Genomic DNA, 15,944 nt, shown 5'->3' on the forward strand with positions numbered 1-15,944 from the left:
TTTTCTGTCCACCCATGCCTTGCATGGTTCTGGAGAAACTCCACCATTCGCGCAATGCATAGCCATTCTTCTTGTTGATCTTGTGAAAGAAGTCCGTTGAACACAATCTCAGATGCTGGAAAAGCAAACTTGTTCAAATCATCAGCTTTCCAGTAGCCAAGACGTTTCTCTATACCCCTTGGGATGCGTGAACTTTTGAATTCTGTGGTCCATGGAAAATCATTTAAGCGTTCATCTGCTTTAGCCCAGTCAACTGCATTGTCCTCATCTTCTTTCAACTTAAAAATAGCATTCTTGACAATGTTAAGATGAATCATATGCATCTCATCAAAAACCAAGTCTCTATCATACAAAAAGCCATAAAGATTATGCAGTCTATGCAAGATTGACAGTCCAGTGTAGCCACTCTCTTTGGAGAGTTGCTGTCTTACACTGCTTCTTTCCTCTGTGGCTATTTCACTTAACAATTCCAAGTTGTCAAGGATACTTTTCTTTTCTGCAGGATAGCGTCCCTGTTTTCGGAAGTTGGGGTAATAGTAGTGGAGTGTTTCTGCAGCATACACACTTTCAGGTTTGCAACACTGGCAACCTGATTTCCCCATCTTAATAAATTTCCCAACTTCTCACAAGCCACAGTGATCCCCTGAAAAACACAAAATTAAATGTCTTATGGTTGTTCTTCCAGCAGGTTTACCACAAGTTGCTAGATTATAATTGACTTGGATGCCATTGATGAAGCCGTCCTCTATATCCACTATAAGTGGTTCCAAAAAAGGATCTAAGGAAATTGCACTTTTCTTTGGAAGCATATGTGACGGTACAAATCCTACCACGTACACCTCTTCAGCTTTGCACCTTTCTACCTTTGACATTGTTGCTATAGTGATCTCAATTGCTCCACAACCACGGAGTGATGAACTAAATGGTTGCCATCCATCCCAATGTGCTGAAAAAAAAGAAAAGGTTTGTTTATTAAGCAAAAGGCATGGATAAGGGTAATTCTGAGTGGCTTATCGATCTCAAGCTTCAACTGTAAGCAATAAGACTGGTTTCTGTAATAACTTGGTCTACCCAGCTGTCTAAGAAATGTTAATGATCTAATAAGATGGGCCCAGGCCACCTGCGGCCACACCCATCTCATGCTCTGCTTCAGGATTTTACTCCAGGGATGTTATTCAAGGCTACGTATTTTCATTCGCTCAGAACGGGTCATCTTTCATCAGCCACTTGAGTTTAGGTGATGACAGATGTTGCTCAGCAGTTTATATGAACATTCCCTGCTTAAAGGAAGGGCTGGAATGTTACGAATTTACATGTTGCACCCTACAGATATACAGTATTTTACAGTATATTTGCAATGGGCTGAATGAAGCACTGACCAAGAACTGATGCAGAATTTCAATTTCAAAGATGCCAATGTGGCATCTTTGAAATTGAAATTCTGCATCAGTTCTTGGTCAGTGCCAAAAAAAAAAAAAAAAAAAAAGATGCCAATGTGACTTTTGAAATGAATGCAAATTTGTGGCTCATCAGGCAAATGACCCTGGAGATCAATTATGGGAGCCAGTGAGTAACTGGTACCTGTTCAAAAAGTATTACATTGTCCTATAGTGTGACAGTCGCCACACTATAGGATAATGCAATACTTTTTGAACAAGAGAAGTAGTGAAGTAATTATTAATTTTTTTATATATTTTAACACTCCCATTTTTTATAAACCAAATTTATCAGCCTTGTTCAGTTCTAATCAGAATGTTCATTGATTCCTTCAGTTCAGATATGGAAATAGTTTCAAGACCCGTCTATGAACCCACAGGGTTTCTTGTTATTTAAGCTTTGTGTAAAAAATAAAAGGGCATATGAATAATAGGACTATATGTTTGTTAACTGATATTTTGAAATGTGCCAAGATATATCTATTATTTGTGTACGCTTAATGTCAGATTGCTTCTATGATACATCTAAATACTGGGGACATGTTGAAAAATTGAACAAAAAATGGGGAAATGGATTATTAACAAATGAACATTGTACTAACCATCATATGCAATATTCCTTGGATCTCCTCTAGTTGTTTGGATCTTGTATATGAAAGTATGAAAACATTCATGGCACTCTATTTCACACTCATTAACACTACCAGCAAGTTTAGGTGAGCTTGTGATAACCTCAGCAGAAATAACAGTCTTGCAGTCAAGTTGTGGACATTTAACAGGGAGAATCCACTCTTCATCCTCATTCCAAAAGTATGACAATTCAGCAAAACGCTTTCCATCCCAGAACTCCTTTTTGAGGCCCTGACCCCTGCCTATTTTTTTATCAGGTGGCAACCAGTGGGCCCTTTGTTGCCAATGAGAAGTCATTTTCGTGCACATTGAAGAAGAGGAACACCACCTTTTAACCTTGCTTATGATGCTTAGGTAATAATAAGGTATGTTTCCATGTTTTCCACAATAAGGGCAACATTCTTCTTTATTTTGAAGCAAACCATACTGACAGGGGTGGCTTGAGTCTAAGCATACCCAGTACAGTTTTGGGGTGCTGTATCCAATGGTCTCAAGCAGAGAACATACTTCATCCCATTTGGAAGGCCAGATAGTGTTCGCCTCATCAACTCTATTGTTGTTTCTGGAATACAGTTTCTTTCCCCAGTCTAAGAGGTCTTCAAAATTCTGTATAGAGATTGCCATTTGATCCTTCATTTCAACAGCTCGTAAAATTGCATTAAAAATGAACTTATCAACATCATCCCCTTCTTCATCGTTTCCATTATCAACATCATGATCATAAACATCATCATCAGGCCCGGTGGTATCAATTTCTTCCCAGTTATCCATTCCATTAAACTCACTGTAACTTGAACTTCCGTCGCTGCCTATGGAGTTCATTTCGTCAACATCGTTTACGTTTTCAGCAAAGTTACAAAATTCATCAGGAGTGTCTTCTGAATAAAATCCACACGCGTAAGCTGTAATTTGCTCACAATTGTCAACACTTTCTCCCGTACGACTTTCAATGTTCACCGGTTCTGCCGTGAAACAGCAATCAACTTCATCTTGAACTTCGTTATTCGAAAACTTGGCTTTCTTCGATCGCTGAAGGTGTCTCCATGCTGTTGTAGGATAGACTGGCTCGCCTGTGCACACCTCACAAGGACAATGAACATGACCATTTGATTTTAAATTTATGTTTATCGCTTCTTGGTTCACTGTACAAAAGCAAACGGAAGGGCAAGTGTCTTCGTCTAATTGTTTGCACGCCATTTTTTCCCGCGACAAATCTTCCATCCCGGAGCCGACGTCATGGTGACCAGCGGTTCATGGCTTTATGCATGCGCGAGAGAACGAAAATTCTCCCGCCATTTTGCGCCCGGGTTTTACGCCATTTGTCAGTGATGCGAAGGTGTTTTGCACTTTTTTCCGGGTTTCAGACCTTCCAACCCTCACGGTTTGACCGTGAGACTCACGGTTTGGGATGTCAACTCACGGTCTCACGGTTTTGCCCCTTAATCTCACGGTGAATCAGAAAGTTTTAAAATTGCCAAACAATTCCGGAAGGTATGAAGGAATAGCAAAAAAATCTGTGCTCATAACAGCCGAATCAGGCATCAAAACTAATTTGCGAGGGAAATGGCGCCAATGCTAGGCTCAGTCTCCAGTCGTGTCTTGTTGCGCCCAGGTTACTCACCGCTACCAGAGGATCGCGGGCGCACCAAGACACGGCCGAAGAATGAGCCCAATGCCAGCCTCATTCTAATGAAACATCGGTGCGCTAAGGTTTCTGGGAAAGCTTAACCATCGAACACAAATTTCAAAATGGCTACTCGTCGTCCAGCACACGAGAGTGAAACAAGTTCTCAAAATGACTCTGATACTTCGGAACCTCAGCCATCTACCGCGAAGAAAAGGAAACCAGCTACCCTTGGAGCAGCTAAGTATCGTACGACATTTAAGGTTGAGTGGAGCAATTTATATCCCGTGAAAGCAGTAAGAAACGACAAGCATTCTTTTTATTGTGTGCCTTGTCTCAAGACAATACGCTGTGACCACCAGGGTCTAAAAGACGTGAAAGATCATTGTAATACAGAATCTCACAAGTTATCGACGAAAGCAGCGAAAAATCAGCCATCAGTAGCGGGCATGTTTGGTTCAGGCGGTAGTGTTATACAAAGTGCAGTTACCAGAGCAGAAGTCCTAACAACAAATTTTCTGATCCAGCATAACCTCCCACTTGCAACTTCAGATCACCTTGGGCCATTGTTTAGGGCAGTATTTCCAGACAGTGAAATTGCTAAGCAGTATGGATGTGCAAGAACAAAGACTATGGCTATCATCAATAAGGCTCTGGGACCACATTGTCACAGATATGTTGTACAGCACTGTCAGAAACATCCATTCAGTATTGGAATTGATGGGTCGAGTGATACAGATGTTGAAAAGATGAATCCAGCAACCGTAAGAATTTTCGATGTAGAAAGAGCCAAAACTGTTACATCTCATTTTTATCATATGTGTGTGACAAGTGGCAGGGATGCGTCAAAAGCAGAAACTCTTTTTGGTGTTGTCCAGGAAAAGTTAGAGACTGATGAAATACCATGGAATCAGGTTGTCAGCCTTTCAGTAGATAACACTAATTCAATGGTGGGTGCTCACAATTCTTTGGCATCCCACTTCAAAGCAAAAAATCCAGAGACCTATGTATTGGGATGTCCTTGCCATTTGGCGCACATTGCAGCAAGTAGAGCTCATGACGAATTTGCAAAGATTATAGGAATCAGTGCAGAAGAGCTTCTTATTGATCAGTATTACTGGTTTGATAAAAGCACAAAACGGAAAGGGATCCTACTTGAGTACATGCAGTTTTGTAACCAGGAGTATGGTAAGATACTGAAGCATTCTTCTACCAGGTGGCTTTCTTTAGAACGCTGCGTTCAACGCACACTTGAAAAGTATACTGGATTGAAGTCATACTTTTTGAGTGAAGATGCTGGTGATGCGAGATTCAAGAGGTTACAGAAAGCCTTTGAAAATCCACTCACAGAAGTTTCCCTGTTTTTTCACAATGCTTCCATCCCACTGTTTACAAATTTTAACAAACTTTTGCAGTCAGACGAGCCATCCATTCACATAGTTTATGACTCTGTCATAAAACTTGCAAATACTCTTGGAAATCGTGTTATCAAGGTGGAGGTCATGAAGAAACCACTTAATGAAATTAATTTGCAAGATCCAACAATTTATATACCCCTTGCAGAAATTCACTTAGGAGGGACGACAAAGTTTACACTACAGAGGCTACTTAATCAAGGGGAAATATCTCAAACAGCCTACACTCGTTTCTTAACAGCAGCACATGAATATTTCAAGGCAGCCTTCCAATATGTTTTGAGCAAGTTTCCTATTACTGATGAGCTGCTGAAGCATGCAAGATGGATCAACGTTCAGAAACGTAGTCAGGCAAAATGGGAGAGTGTAGAATACTTTCTATCCAGGTTCAAATCAGCCTTGAACACTGTTAACATTGATGAGATGTATGATGAATTTCGTGATTATCAGTCTCTAACAGATGAAGACATTGGTGTGATTGCTTGGAAGGAAGCTAAAGTTGTTGATGGATTAGTTAATGATCAGGAAATTTTCCATTACAGAGTAGACATTCTCTGGTGGTACATGTCACAAATGGTAATTCCTGAATCCTCAGCAAAAAGATTTTGCCATCTTCAGAAGGTGGCAGAGCTGGTTGTACTTTTGCCACACAGTAATGCAGGGGAGGAGAGGCTGTTCAGCATGGTTCGCAAGAACAAAACAGATAGTCGGTCCTCCCTTAAACTGGAGGGAACTCTATCGAATTTACTGGCAATGAAGTTGCAGTACCCAGAGGAAACCTCACCGTGTTTTAAGTTCAACCCTGATGAGAATCTTCTCAGCTCTGCAAAAAAGGCAGCGAAAGACTACAACAGAGAACACTGAGAAGGTAAGGAATACTCTGAAACAAATAATCTGTCGTCGTTTTTTTTATTTGACGCATATTTTTGAAGTCTCCAGGTTTGAGGTCCTAATCTCCAGGTTTCTCTAGGCTTTTTTTTTTAAAACCTCCAGATTTGCATGTGATGGGGGTTGGAAGGTCTGGGGTTTTGTAGTGTAGGAAAGAGTTTTATTTTTCTTTTAGCCCCCCAAATATGTCGACAAGTGTAAATACGGAAGAAAGCAGCGTTAATATGGATGAAGGTGTTGCTCTGCCGGAGGATTTCAGAGGTAATGCATCTAGCATCGGCCATCCCCTGGGGGGGGGGACCCCGGGCAAATTCAACATTGAATGGGGACTTATACGGGGATTTGAACGATTAACTTACCCTGGAGGCGGGGGAAATGAGGGAGGTTTGTTTTCCAAAAGCCTTGCACCGCGGGGAAAACAGGGGACTTTGCAAACGAAACAGGTCAATTTTAAGTTGTCTTAAATGAATAAACATGAAGACCGCTGTGCAGAAGAAAGTGGTCCACCTTTCTCCTCGTGTTTGTGATGGCGACCTTGGCGGATGGCGCAGGTATTGTAATGTAAATCCATTTCTATCGTGTTATTTCCGCTATTGCCTTCTTCAGATATGACAATGGCAGACAGTTGACTAATATTAGTCTTTTGTTTTTCCCTTTTCAAGTGAATTCCTTGTCAGAGAAACAGGAGAAAACGAGTATTATTGAGTATTATTGTGATATGTGCTCCACTTGAGCATTATTGAATTTTGATAGGTTTATCATTTGATATGCTGTCAATAGATCAGAAATGCTCATCAACATTGTTGTAAATATTCGGTTTAAGTCCAGCTGAACAGACATCGTGTATTACACTGTATTTTGGTTAACATTTTTTTGTGTAATTGTATTTAGCAGTACATTGAAATTTGCATTGTTACGAACATGTAAGCACTATTAAAACATGACATTTCGTTAAGGGTTTAAAGTACTGTTTTCTTGTCAGGTTTCAAGCTGCTCAAGGTGATTCCCCTCAGGGAGCACTGGAAAAAAGTCAAAATTTCCACAGAGACTTCACTGTGGTTTTTGTATGGTTTTCAAAAATTCCACAGTCTGTTTAAAAACCAAATGTGGTTATTTTGTGGTTTTTTGAGGTTAAGTTTCAAAGGATGCAAATATCCATACAAAATCCACATCAGGTTAATTAATCTCCATGTGATGTATGGAAACTAAAAAATCCAAAGAATAAAATGTCAATATCCTTGCATGGAAAATTGTGAAGTTCCATTTAATGGTTATTCAAAATTCCACAGTTGTCAAGGAAATTTAAATTTCCAAACTAAGTTACCTTGGATTTTAAAATTCCAATGGTGGAAATTGTTTGACATTACTAAGCATGGAAATTAATAAATCCACAGTTGTCATGGAAATTAAAATTTCCAAACTAAGTTAATTTGGATTTTAAATTTCCAATGGTGGAAATTGTTTGACATTACTTAACATGGAAAAAAAAAATCCACAGTTGTCATGGAAATTAAAATTTCCAAACTAAGTAAACTTGGATTTTAAAATTTCAATGATGGAAATTGTTTGAAATGACTACTACGAGTTTCAGTTTCTTATAGTACATGTAAGTGAATTTTTTAAAGGCAGGAAAACAGAATTCCTCCCTGGCTTGCAGAAATTTAATTGTTCATTGAATTGTATTCTTTGTTGCAAAAATTTACTTCAGTTGACAATTGTGGAGTGGAATTCATAGATCCATGATGGAGATACAACATTTCCCTATTTGCATACAGTGGAATGTAAAAGATAATCAGGAATACACAAATTCAAATTAAGTCTAATATCCATTGTCCTTCCAGTAAGGCCCATGCCACTGTCCATCAAGTATACTGACAATGCTCTTAAAGTGAATGGTGTCCATAGCATGGCCCATGGATTCCCTTTTCCACAACTGATTTTCATTCCACTGATGGTGTTTGACAAAGAAATAACCCCTGATTGTTTTATGTCCATGGTCTACAGCTCGTACTTCAGCTCTCCACAATTCTTCATCACCTCCTTGAACAGACACCATTTCACCCACTTGGGGAGACACTGGTACAAGGACCTGGGGAATAGGGATTCTTGATCTCATGGGATCCACAACAGCAAACTTTCCAGGTTGAAATGGATAAAGCATGACTTTTCTTATCAGATCCTGTACTTGAAAACATGTGCATGTCTCAAATGGCTCAATGACAATGGTATCACTGAGCGGATACTGAAATTTCGACCAATGAGAAAGCTCCGCGTGAGTCGTGTCGTTTCCCGCCAGAAATGGGATCAAAACTGCACGTCAGACGAAATTTTGTGCTCTTTGCTCGGCTGCTGCACAAGTTTGTGTTTCTGCGAGAAGATGGTCGATTCGGAAGAAGAAGTTGGAGTTCTGGACCAAGATTTCACGCCATTTACGCAGTCAAGTCCGAGCTATTCCGTTGAAAGTGAAACGGATCAAGAAGTCAATGGTCAGCGGTAGTCATGGCGGCTGGTTGTAAGTTTTCCCTCTCTCCTGTCTTTACCGTTTTTTTAGTTTGTCTCTTAGCCTGCAATAGTTTTACTTTCCTCAAAATACGACTATCTCATCCCAAGACTTGTCTGCATCCTGTTGGAGGCGTCATAGGCTTGGAGACGACTCGAAACTTCTTTGTTGCACTGACATCGCGAGTCCGCCATCTTGGAACACGTGCGAAGGGATATTTTGGTACAGACCTAACTCGATATCCCAATTCTGTTTCTACATTTAATATCTCAAGATTGGTACAATGTGGAGACATCGAAATAAACCCTGGACCAGGACAGTCATTATCTCCGGGATTATCCACAACTCGCAAAAAACCTCTTTGGAAGTGCCCTTGTGATGTATGTACGAAGCCGGTTCGCTCCAATCAGAAAGGGATTCTCTGCGATGGTTGTAACAAATGGTTCCACCTAAAGTGCATTACCATGGATCTACAGGCTTATATTGACTTGGGGTCTTCTGATGAGCAGTGGTTCTGTGACAAAAATTGTGGGTGGCCTTTTAACTTCACTGATTCATTCTTTGAATCGTCCTTCTCAACTGGGCAGAATGTAAGCTTAAGCTCTGATGTCTCTGCGGAATCTTCTCCTCGCTCTGCTAATGGCTTCTCTAAGTGCTTACTATTAAATACGAGGAGTATTCGAAACAAGATCAACGACCTAAATGCTCTGTTATTAATGGACTCCTTTGACATTGTTGCCTTGACGGAGACTTGGTTAGACAATGAATTTGATGACCGTGATCTACATCTTGAGGGTTATAGTATCCATCGTCGGGATAGACGTGGTAAGCGTGGTGGAGGAGTGTTGCTCGCAACTAAATCACACCTGCCATGTGTACGGAGACACGATCTTGAGGTAAATGCGGAGATGCTAGCCTGTGAATTAAAGACCAGTAATACACGATGTCTATTATTTGCAGTTTTTTACAGACCACCAGACGTCGAAGAGACGTTCTTGGATGAATTCAGGAGATTTCTCAATAAAGCTTCTGGTACAGGAATCGCTGATTTAATTATCACTGGCGATTTTAATTTTCCCTGTGTCGATTGGTCTACTGGATCACCAACTAGCTTAGACAATTTGACTGAAACTTTTTGTGAAATCCTGGATGACCATTTTCTCACCCAAACAAACCCATATATCACCCGTCCCAGTGCCACTAATACCTTATCATCTGGTAACATCTTAGACCTTGTGTTGACGAATCATGAATCACTCATCGAAGGAACTACTGTGCACCCAAATGGATTTGATTCAGACCATTTCCCAGTCTGTTTCGCGATCAAGAAAAAGTTCAACAGGCCCAAAAACAGTCAAAGATTAGTTTACCGATATGATAAAGCTGACATTGATGGTCTAAGAAATACATTCTCTCACATTTTATGGGATTCCTATATATCTTGTGAGGACATTGACTCAGGTACGGCGAATTTCCAAGATCTTGTTCTCGCGGCAGTCAATCAACATGTACCAAAGATGAAGCTTAGACGCAAGCCAAGACCTCCATGGATAGATAAAGAGGTCTTAAAGTTAGTGAGGAAAAAGAAAGTCTTGTGGAAGCGTTTAAGGGCCAATGCTTCTCTTGAGGTGACAACAAAGTTTAAATTTCTTAGGAAACAGACCAAACGTCTTATCTCCTTTAAGTATTTCCAGTACTTAAAGTCTCTATCGGATAAGCTGAAGACTAATCCAAGGAAGTTTTGGTCTTTTCATTCTCTTAAATCCAAGAGCAAGAGACTGCCAGAAGTAATAACTTACTCTGGCAAAGCCAGGTCTGCTAAAGATCCTGTGGAAAAAGCTTCCCTGTTCAATGAATTCTTCAGCTCCGTGTTCTCTACAAAAACATCAAACTCTGACAGCTCTCATGTTGATGTGATCAACCCTAACTTATTGATGGATATATTCACTTCGTACAGTGAAGTAAAGAATATCCTCTGCAACTTAGACATTAATAAAGCAACTGGAGTAGACGGCATTCCTGCGAGGATATTGAGGGACTGTGCAGAGGAGCTATCTTACCCATTGGTTCTACTGTTTAACTTGTCGTTCAGGTGTGGGAGAGTTCCTTCTTCATGGAAAAGAGCTAATGTCACTCCTGTGTTTAAATCAGATGCTAAAGATGTGGTAGAGAATTATCGATCTATATCCCTGTTATCGATTCCAAGTAAATGCCAAGAGAAGATTGTATATAATGCCATATATCCTCATGTGGCCCCTTACCTGACAGATTGGCAACATGGTTTCATAAGGGGTCGCTCGTGTGCTACCCAGTTGGTATTAACACACCATCAGTGGACAAAGGCCTTGGATGATGGACTACAGGTGGATGTTGTGTTCTTAGATTTTTCTAAGGCATTTGACAGAGTATCACACGATATACTCCTTCTGAAGTTGTGTAATTTCGGCATCTCTGGTAGCCTACTAAGATGGTGCGAGGATTATTTGACCCACAGAGAGCAAAGGGTTGTTATTGAGGGACAGAGTTCTGCCTGGTCTGTCATCCCATCCGGTGTACCACAGGGCTCCCTACTAGGGCCATTATTTTTTGTAATATTCATTAGTGATTTGCCTAATGTGGTTATGCCTGGAAACACAATCGCACTGTACGCAGATGATTGTAAAACATCAAGACTGATAAACTGTACATCAGACCAACATGATTTTCAATCTGACCTGAATAATCTACACATCTGGAGTCAGCGAAATCTAATGGATTTTAATGTAAAGAAATGCAAACTGATGCGTATCACGAAAAAAAGTATGCCTTTTCGTTCTGACCTTAAGCTGAATGAGAGCTCTCTGGAAGAAACATCTGAATTCTGTGATCTTGGATTAGTTACTAGTAACAAGTTGTCCTGGAATGCTCATGTTGATAAGATATCAAGCAAGGCTAACAAGATTCTTGGCCTTATTAAAAGGACATGCAAGGGTATGAAAGATGTTAACACGTTAAGAAGGTTGTACTGTGCTTTGGTAAGGTCCCAATTGGAATACTGTACTATTGTCTGGTCACCCTTCACGGCTAGAAACATTAACAGATTGGAAAGGATTCAGCGAAGAGCCACCAAGTTTATTCTAAAAACTGATGATGATTACAACACTCGTAAAGAACAACTGAACCTGTTATCTCTAGAGGACAGACGCTTCTTTTTTGATGTACTATTTTTTTATAGAGTTCTTAATGGGTATATTAATATAGATATATCCTCTTATATCCAATTTTATTCGCATTCGGAAAGATACTCGTTGAGGGGTAAGGACGAACTTAAATTAAAAAAGAACTACGCGAGGACTAATACTTTTAAGTTTTGCTATTTTAATAGGATTGTCCACATGTGGAATGGGCTGCCACTATCGGTCCGTCAGGCTCCAAGTGTTTCTTGTTTTAAAAGGGGTGTAAGGGATTACTTGACTGCAAGATTTGACTGATTTTAGTTTGGATTTGTTTTTTTTTTGTTAAAGGTGGTCTGCCGTGCATGGGGATTTATCTCTTTTGCGGACCATCCTTATGGCACCTTTCCTTTTACTCTTTTGTATTATTATCTATTAATGTAAGTATGTAAGTAAGTAGTAAGTTATATGTGCCATTAAATTGTAATAAATAAAAATAAAAAATAAATAAAAAAGAAGTCTGCAAGATTTTCAAGAAGTGGAATGCAAGGAAACTTCCAGACTCTGCCAAAGGAGGAACGGTTTCAAAGAAATCGAAGATTGAACCGTCAATTGAACCAGCATCATTGGGCGCCGAGGACTGCAAGGAAAATGTCGACGTCAAAGGTCAGTGCTTTAGTATTAAATCATTTACACGACCTTATAATTACAAACATTTAAAATGAAACCAAGTATCTTTCAAGTTGACTGATAAAGTGTAGGTCTTGTTGAAACCATCCACTGGAGAAAAAAATGGCGCGAATATTGTTTTCACGGTTTCAGACGCCATCTTGTTTCGGAAGGTTGCTTGATGCTAGATCATTTGAGGAAGGGAATTGTAAATTTAATTCTAGTATCAAGAAAGCCGACGAGTTGCTGTACGAAAATGTCTCGCTTCTTAGCTAATCTGTGTAAGTTTGATCGGCAACATCTTTCGCTAGGCATCATTTCTTTCATTAGTGATCATAAAATTTTCAAAGTCAACCTTTTTTAACCCATTGACGCCTGGGGACTTAGCGCGCACCTACCCCCTAAAAACCTGGCTTTTTTACGGCATTTAATTCAAACGCACGAGACAAAAAAATAAACCATGTGCACAGTAAATTTTGACAAATAATTATTTCCTGAAGTTTTCTTTTATTACAAAAAGACATCCTGAAGGACAATTTTACGAATTAAAATACATGTCAGCCGTGACAAACTGTTCACAAAACAGACTTTAAAATATAACTAAAATTTAATCTCCTTTTAATATTTCCTTCAGACATATAATGGAACATTTACTTGGGCGACTGATTATAAAGACAATATGAAATCATTCTTGTTGTTTATTTTAGCTGAGAAAATATGTGGGAAAGCTCTTAGAGGCATCAGTGAACGTGCTGACTTGAAGGAAATTGGCGTCAAGACTATGCGAAGACGAATTCTTCTACTTGAAGAAATTAATAATCTCCTTGGTTCAACTCCTTCAAGCATCAATTCTAAAGGTTAAGTGAAAATATTGGTTAGAATATAACCACATTTGTAGAAGTTATCTGTGAACAAAAGAATTGTTTATGATCACTTGTCGTGCAAGTTCAAAATTATGTGAAGTACAATGTTGATGTTAATGTTTTGTTTTTTGTATTCTATAGAACAAGTTAGTGACTCTACCACACCTATGGACAGGCTACTCACACACATTGAAAAAAAAAAGATGACATTAGAAGATAAAGCCCTTTATAACACCAAGTAGGTCTATATATTTACGAAGGTACATTTTAGTTATTTAACTCATGGAAATGATAGTCTGTTTGAACACTTGAAAGTACAGTTGTAATATTAAGCAGGAATACCCCAAGTGTAAATATTGCTGTTCAATTTTATTCTTGGTTATTTTCCTTTCCTTTGCTTTGGCATTGTGATGTACAGTATGATAATGATATGACAATGAGTTTAAAACAAAGGAAAATGAAAATTGAACCAAGGATAAAATTGAAACAGAACATACACACTACTCAAATACGTGTTGAGAAGTCACCAGTGGCATTTCTTCATATCTTTTAGGAAGAAGATGATAATGATGGAGGTGTCTAAATAATGGCCAGAAGACCAAGAAACCCCATCATTTGGGAAAACTACCTCCGAATCTTCAAATCTGTTGAAATTTATTGAACTTCTGGGAAATGACGAGCAATTCACTTTTAAGAAGTATGGCCTTGGCCAAAAAGCTATTAAAGAAATGGTCCTTACACATATGAGAGAACGAAGAAGGGCGCAGAAAGTTGCAAAGATTTGTGAAAGTGAAAGTGAAAGTGCAGACACAGCAGGTACAATTAGTGCAAGTGAATCAAGCAGTAGTAATGGATCACCTCCCCCCAGTATCTACGACAAAAAGAGGAAAGAATATGTGGCCTATTTTAACCCAAGTAAGTACACGTACACTTCATAATATTTGTCTGGGTAAATGCAGTGCTCTTGACTTCAATTCATGATGGCAACTGTGACGTGTTGAATTATGGGTAGGTAGATCAGTCAGCCTCAAATTTACTGTGTTTGTACGAGAATCTGAGAGCAAAACACTTTCTTAAAAAATTTCCTAGTAATTCATGAAAAGCAAACTAGGTTATGACTGATCCATGTACCCAGAATTCAATGTATGACATCATTTTTTTTATGACAAATGTTGCATTTGGCCAATTGTGTACTGTTTGCCAATATGGTTTGTAAGTTTTCTGAATGTTTTTTCTTCCCTGCATGCAGGAGAGTGGGAGTACTTTAGAACTGGTGCAAAAGTTCTTTGTAAACTTATAAATTTAGTATATAAAGGGGGTGCCGCATTCAGTTTAGTTATAGAAATGTATTCTGTTGTGATTGTTTTATGCCAGTATCTAATCTAATTTATCTTTTCATTTAATTTCCACTACAGAACTGACACAGGCATCGTGCGACTGCATTATTTTAGTTGCCTTGGACAAGCCATCTGTGATGCATGTCCAAAGATCCAAGGAACTAGAAAAGCTCAAAAAATTGTTTGGGCTGAGCCTCCTAAGAGGCAAAGATAAAAACACTTATACAAGGGCAACAGCGAATGCTCTCCTGGAACATGGGTATGTTGAAGTGGATAAAGAGGGAGACCTTACCAACCTCAGGAGAGACCAGTTGAAAGTGGCCAAAAAGATTGATCTCTAAATGTATAGACAGCGCTAGCTCCTTTCATGTACATGGACATGTGCAAATTATGTGGATGTTTACTATGGTTCATATTTTGTAAGAATAATTGAGCCAGTGACTGCAGAACTGACACATGTTGATGTTAAATTACTATGGATCAAATTTTGTAAGAAATGTTGAGCCTGACTACAGAACTGGTCACACATGTACAGGCATCATGTGACTGTGCGATACTAGTATGGTTTCATTGGTCAAGCCATCTGTGACAAAGATCCAAGGAATTAAAAAATCTCAAGAATGTTGTGTTAAACTTCCTAAAAGGAAAAACAAAAAGACCTATATAACGGCAACAGCAAATGCTCTCCTGGAACATGGTTATGTGGAAGTGGACAAAGGAGAGATCAGTTAAAAGTGGCCAAAAAAAATTATCTGTAAATGTATGGACTCCTTTCATGTACATGGACAAATAATGTTGATGTTTTCTGTTGATCATATTTTGTAAAAATTGTTGAGCTTATATATAAATCAGAGCTACACAATTGCCTTTTATCCAACATACGGTTTAATGTTGAAGTAATGGATGTTTTTCACTTTGAAAGTCACACAGGCATCCTGTGATAATGCATTGAAACCCTGTCAGTTGCAATTGTTTAGAGATCTTCAAGATATTTTGGCGGTTGAAACAACTAAAAAAGCTAGTAAAGAACTCCATTATCTGGGCAATTGTGTGTGCTCTTAATCTTAAACATTGCTCATCTGGAAGTTGGCCTAGGGTCAGAGATCATCTTAAAAAGGAAAAGGTTTCTTGTACAGGCTGGGTCAGTTCCTCAGTCGCAATCTTTTAACTACCAGATTGGTTTTCAATGTACTTGGTATTTTTTTTTTTTGTACTTTACAGTTACAGTACATTGTTGCATATACGAAATTATAAATTTTATTACTTAAATGCTTCTTTGTTGTGACTTTTACTTTAAAATACACCACTTAGTACACAGGGTTCGTACGGGTCCTGGAAATCCTGGAAAGTCCTGGAATTTTATTATCGCATTTTCCAGGACTGGAAAGTCCTGGAAAAGTAATGCTGGTCCTGGAAAGTCCTGGAAATCT

The 15,944-nt window shown here is 39.0% G+C and overlaps 1 protein-coding gene and 1 pseudogene across 1 annotated transcript; both read left to right on the forward strand.

Moving 5' to 3' along the window:
* LOC136282417 (uncharacterized) overlaps nucleotides 1-15,944 on the forward strand; it is a 36,880-nt pseudogene that overhangs the window by 4,780 nt on the left and 16,156 nt on the right.
* On the forward strand, nucleotides 12,244-15,682 carry LOC131770299 (uncharacterized). Its single transcript, XM_066165373.1, has 5 exons — nucleotides 12,244-12,311; nucleotides 13,022-13,171; nucleotides 13,319-13,415; nucleotides 13,731-14,092; nucleotides 14,593-15,682. Exons 4-5 carry the CDS (start codon nucleotides 13,906-13,908, stop codon nucleotides 14,853-14,855), a joined length of 450 nt encoding a protein of 149 aa, XP_066021470.1. The 5' UTR covers nucleotides 12,244-12,311; nucleotides 13,022-13,171; nucleotides 13,319-13,415; nucleotides 13,731-13,905; the 3' UTR covers nucleotides 14,856-15,682.

The sequence above is a fragment of the Pocillopora verrucosa genome, chromosome 1 (assembly GCF_036669915.1).
Source record: "Pocillopora verrucosa isolate sample1 chromosome 1, ASM3666991v2, whole genome shotgun sequence".
Taxonomy (NCBI): Eukaryota; Metazoa; Cnidaria; class Anthozoa; order Scleractinia; family Pocilloporidae; genus Pocillopora; species Pocillopora verrucosa.

Bases quoted from the DNA above. Each gene is read 5' to 3' on its own strand.
- LOC131770299 (XM_066165373.1), top strand. From the start codon at position 13,906: ATGGTCCTTACACATATGAGAGAACGAAGAAGGGCGCAGAAAGTTGCA. The intron at 14,093-14,592 runs GTAAGTACACGT...TTTCCACTACAG, and splicing joins TGTGGCCTATTTTAACCCAA to AACTGACACAGGCATCGTGC.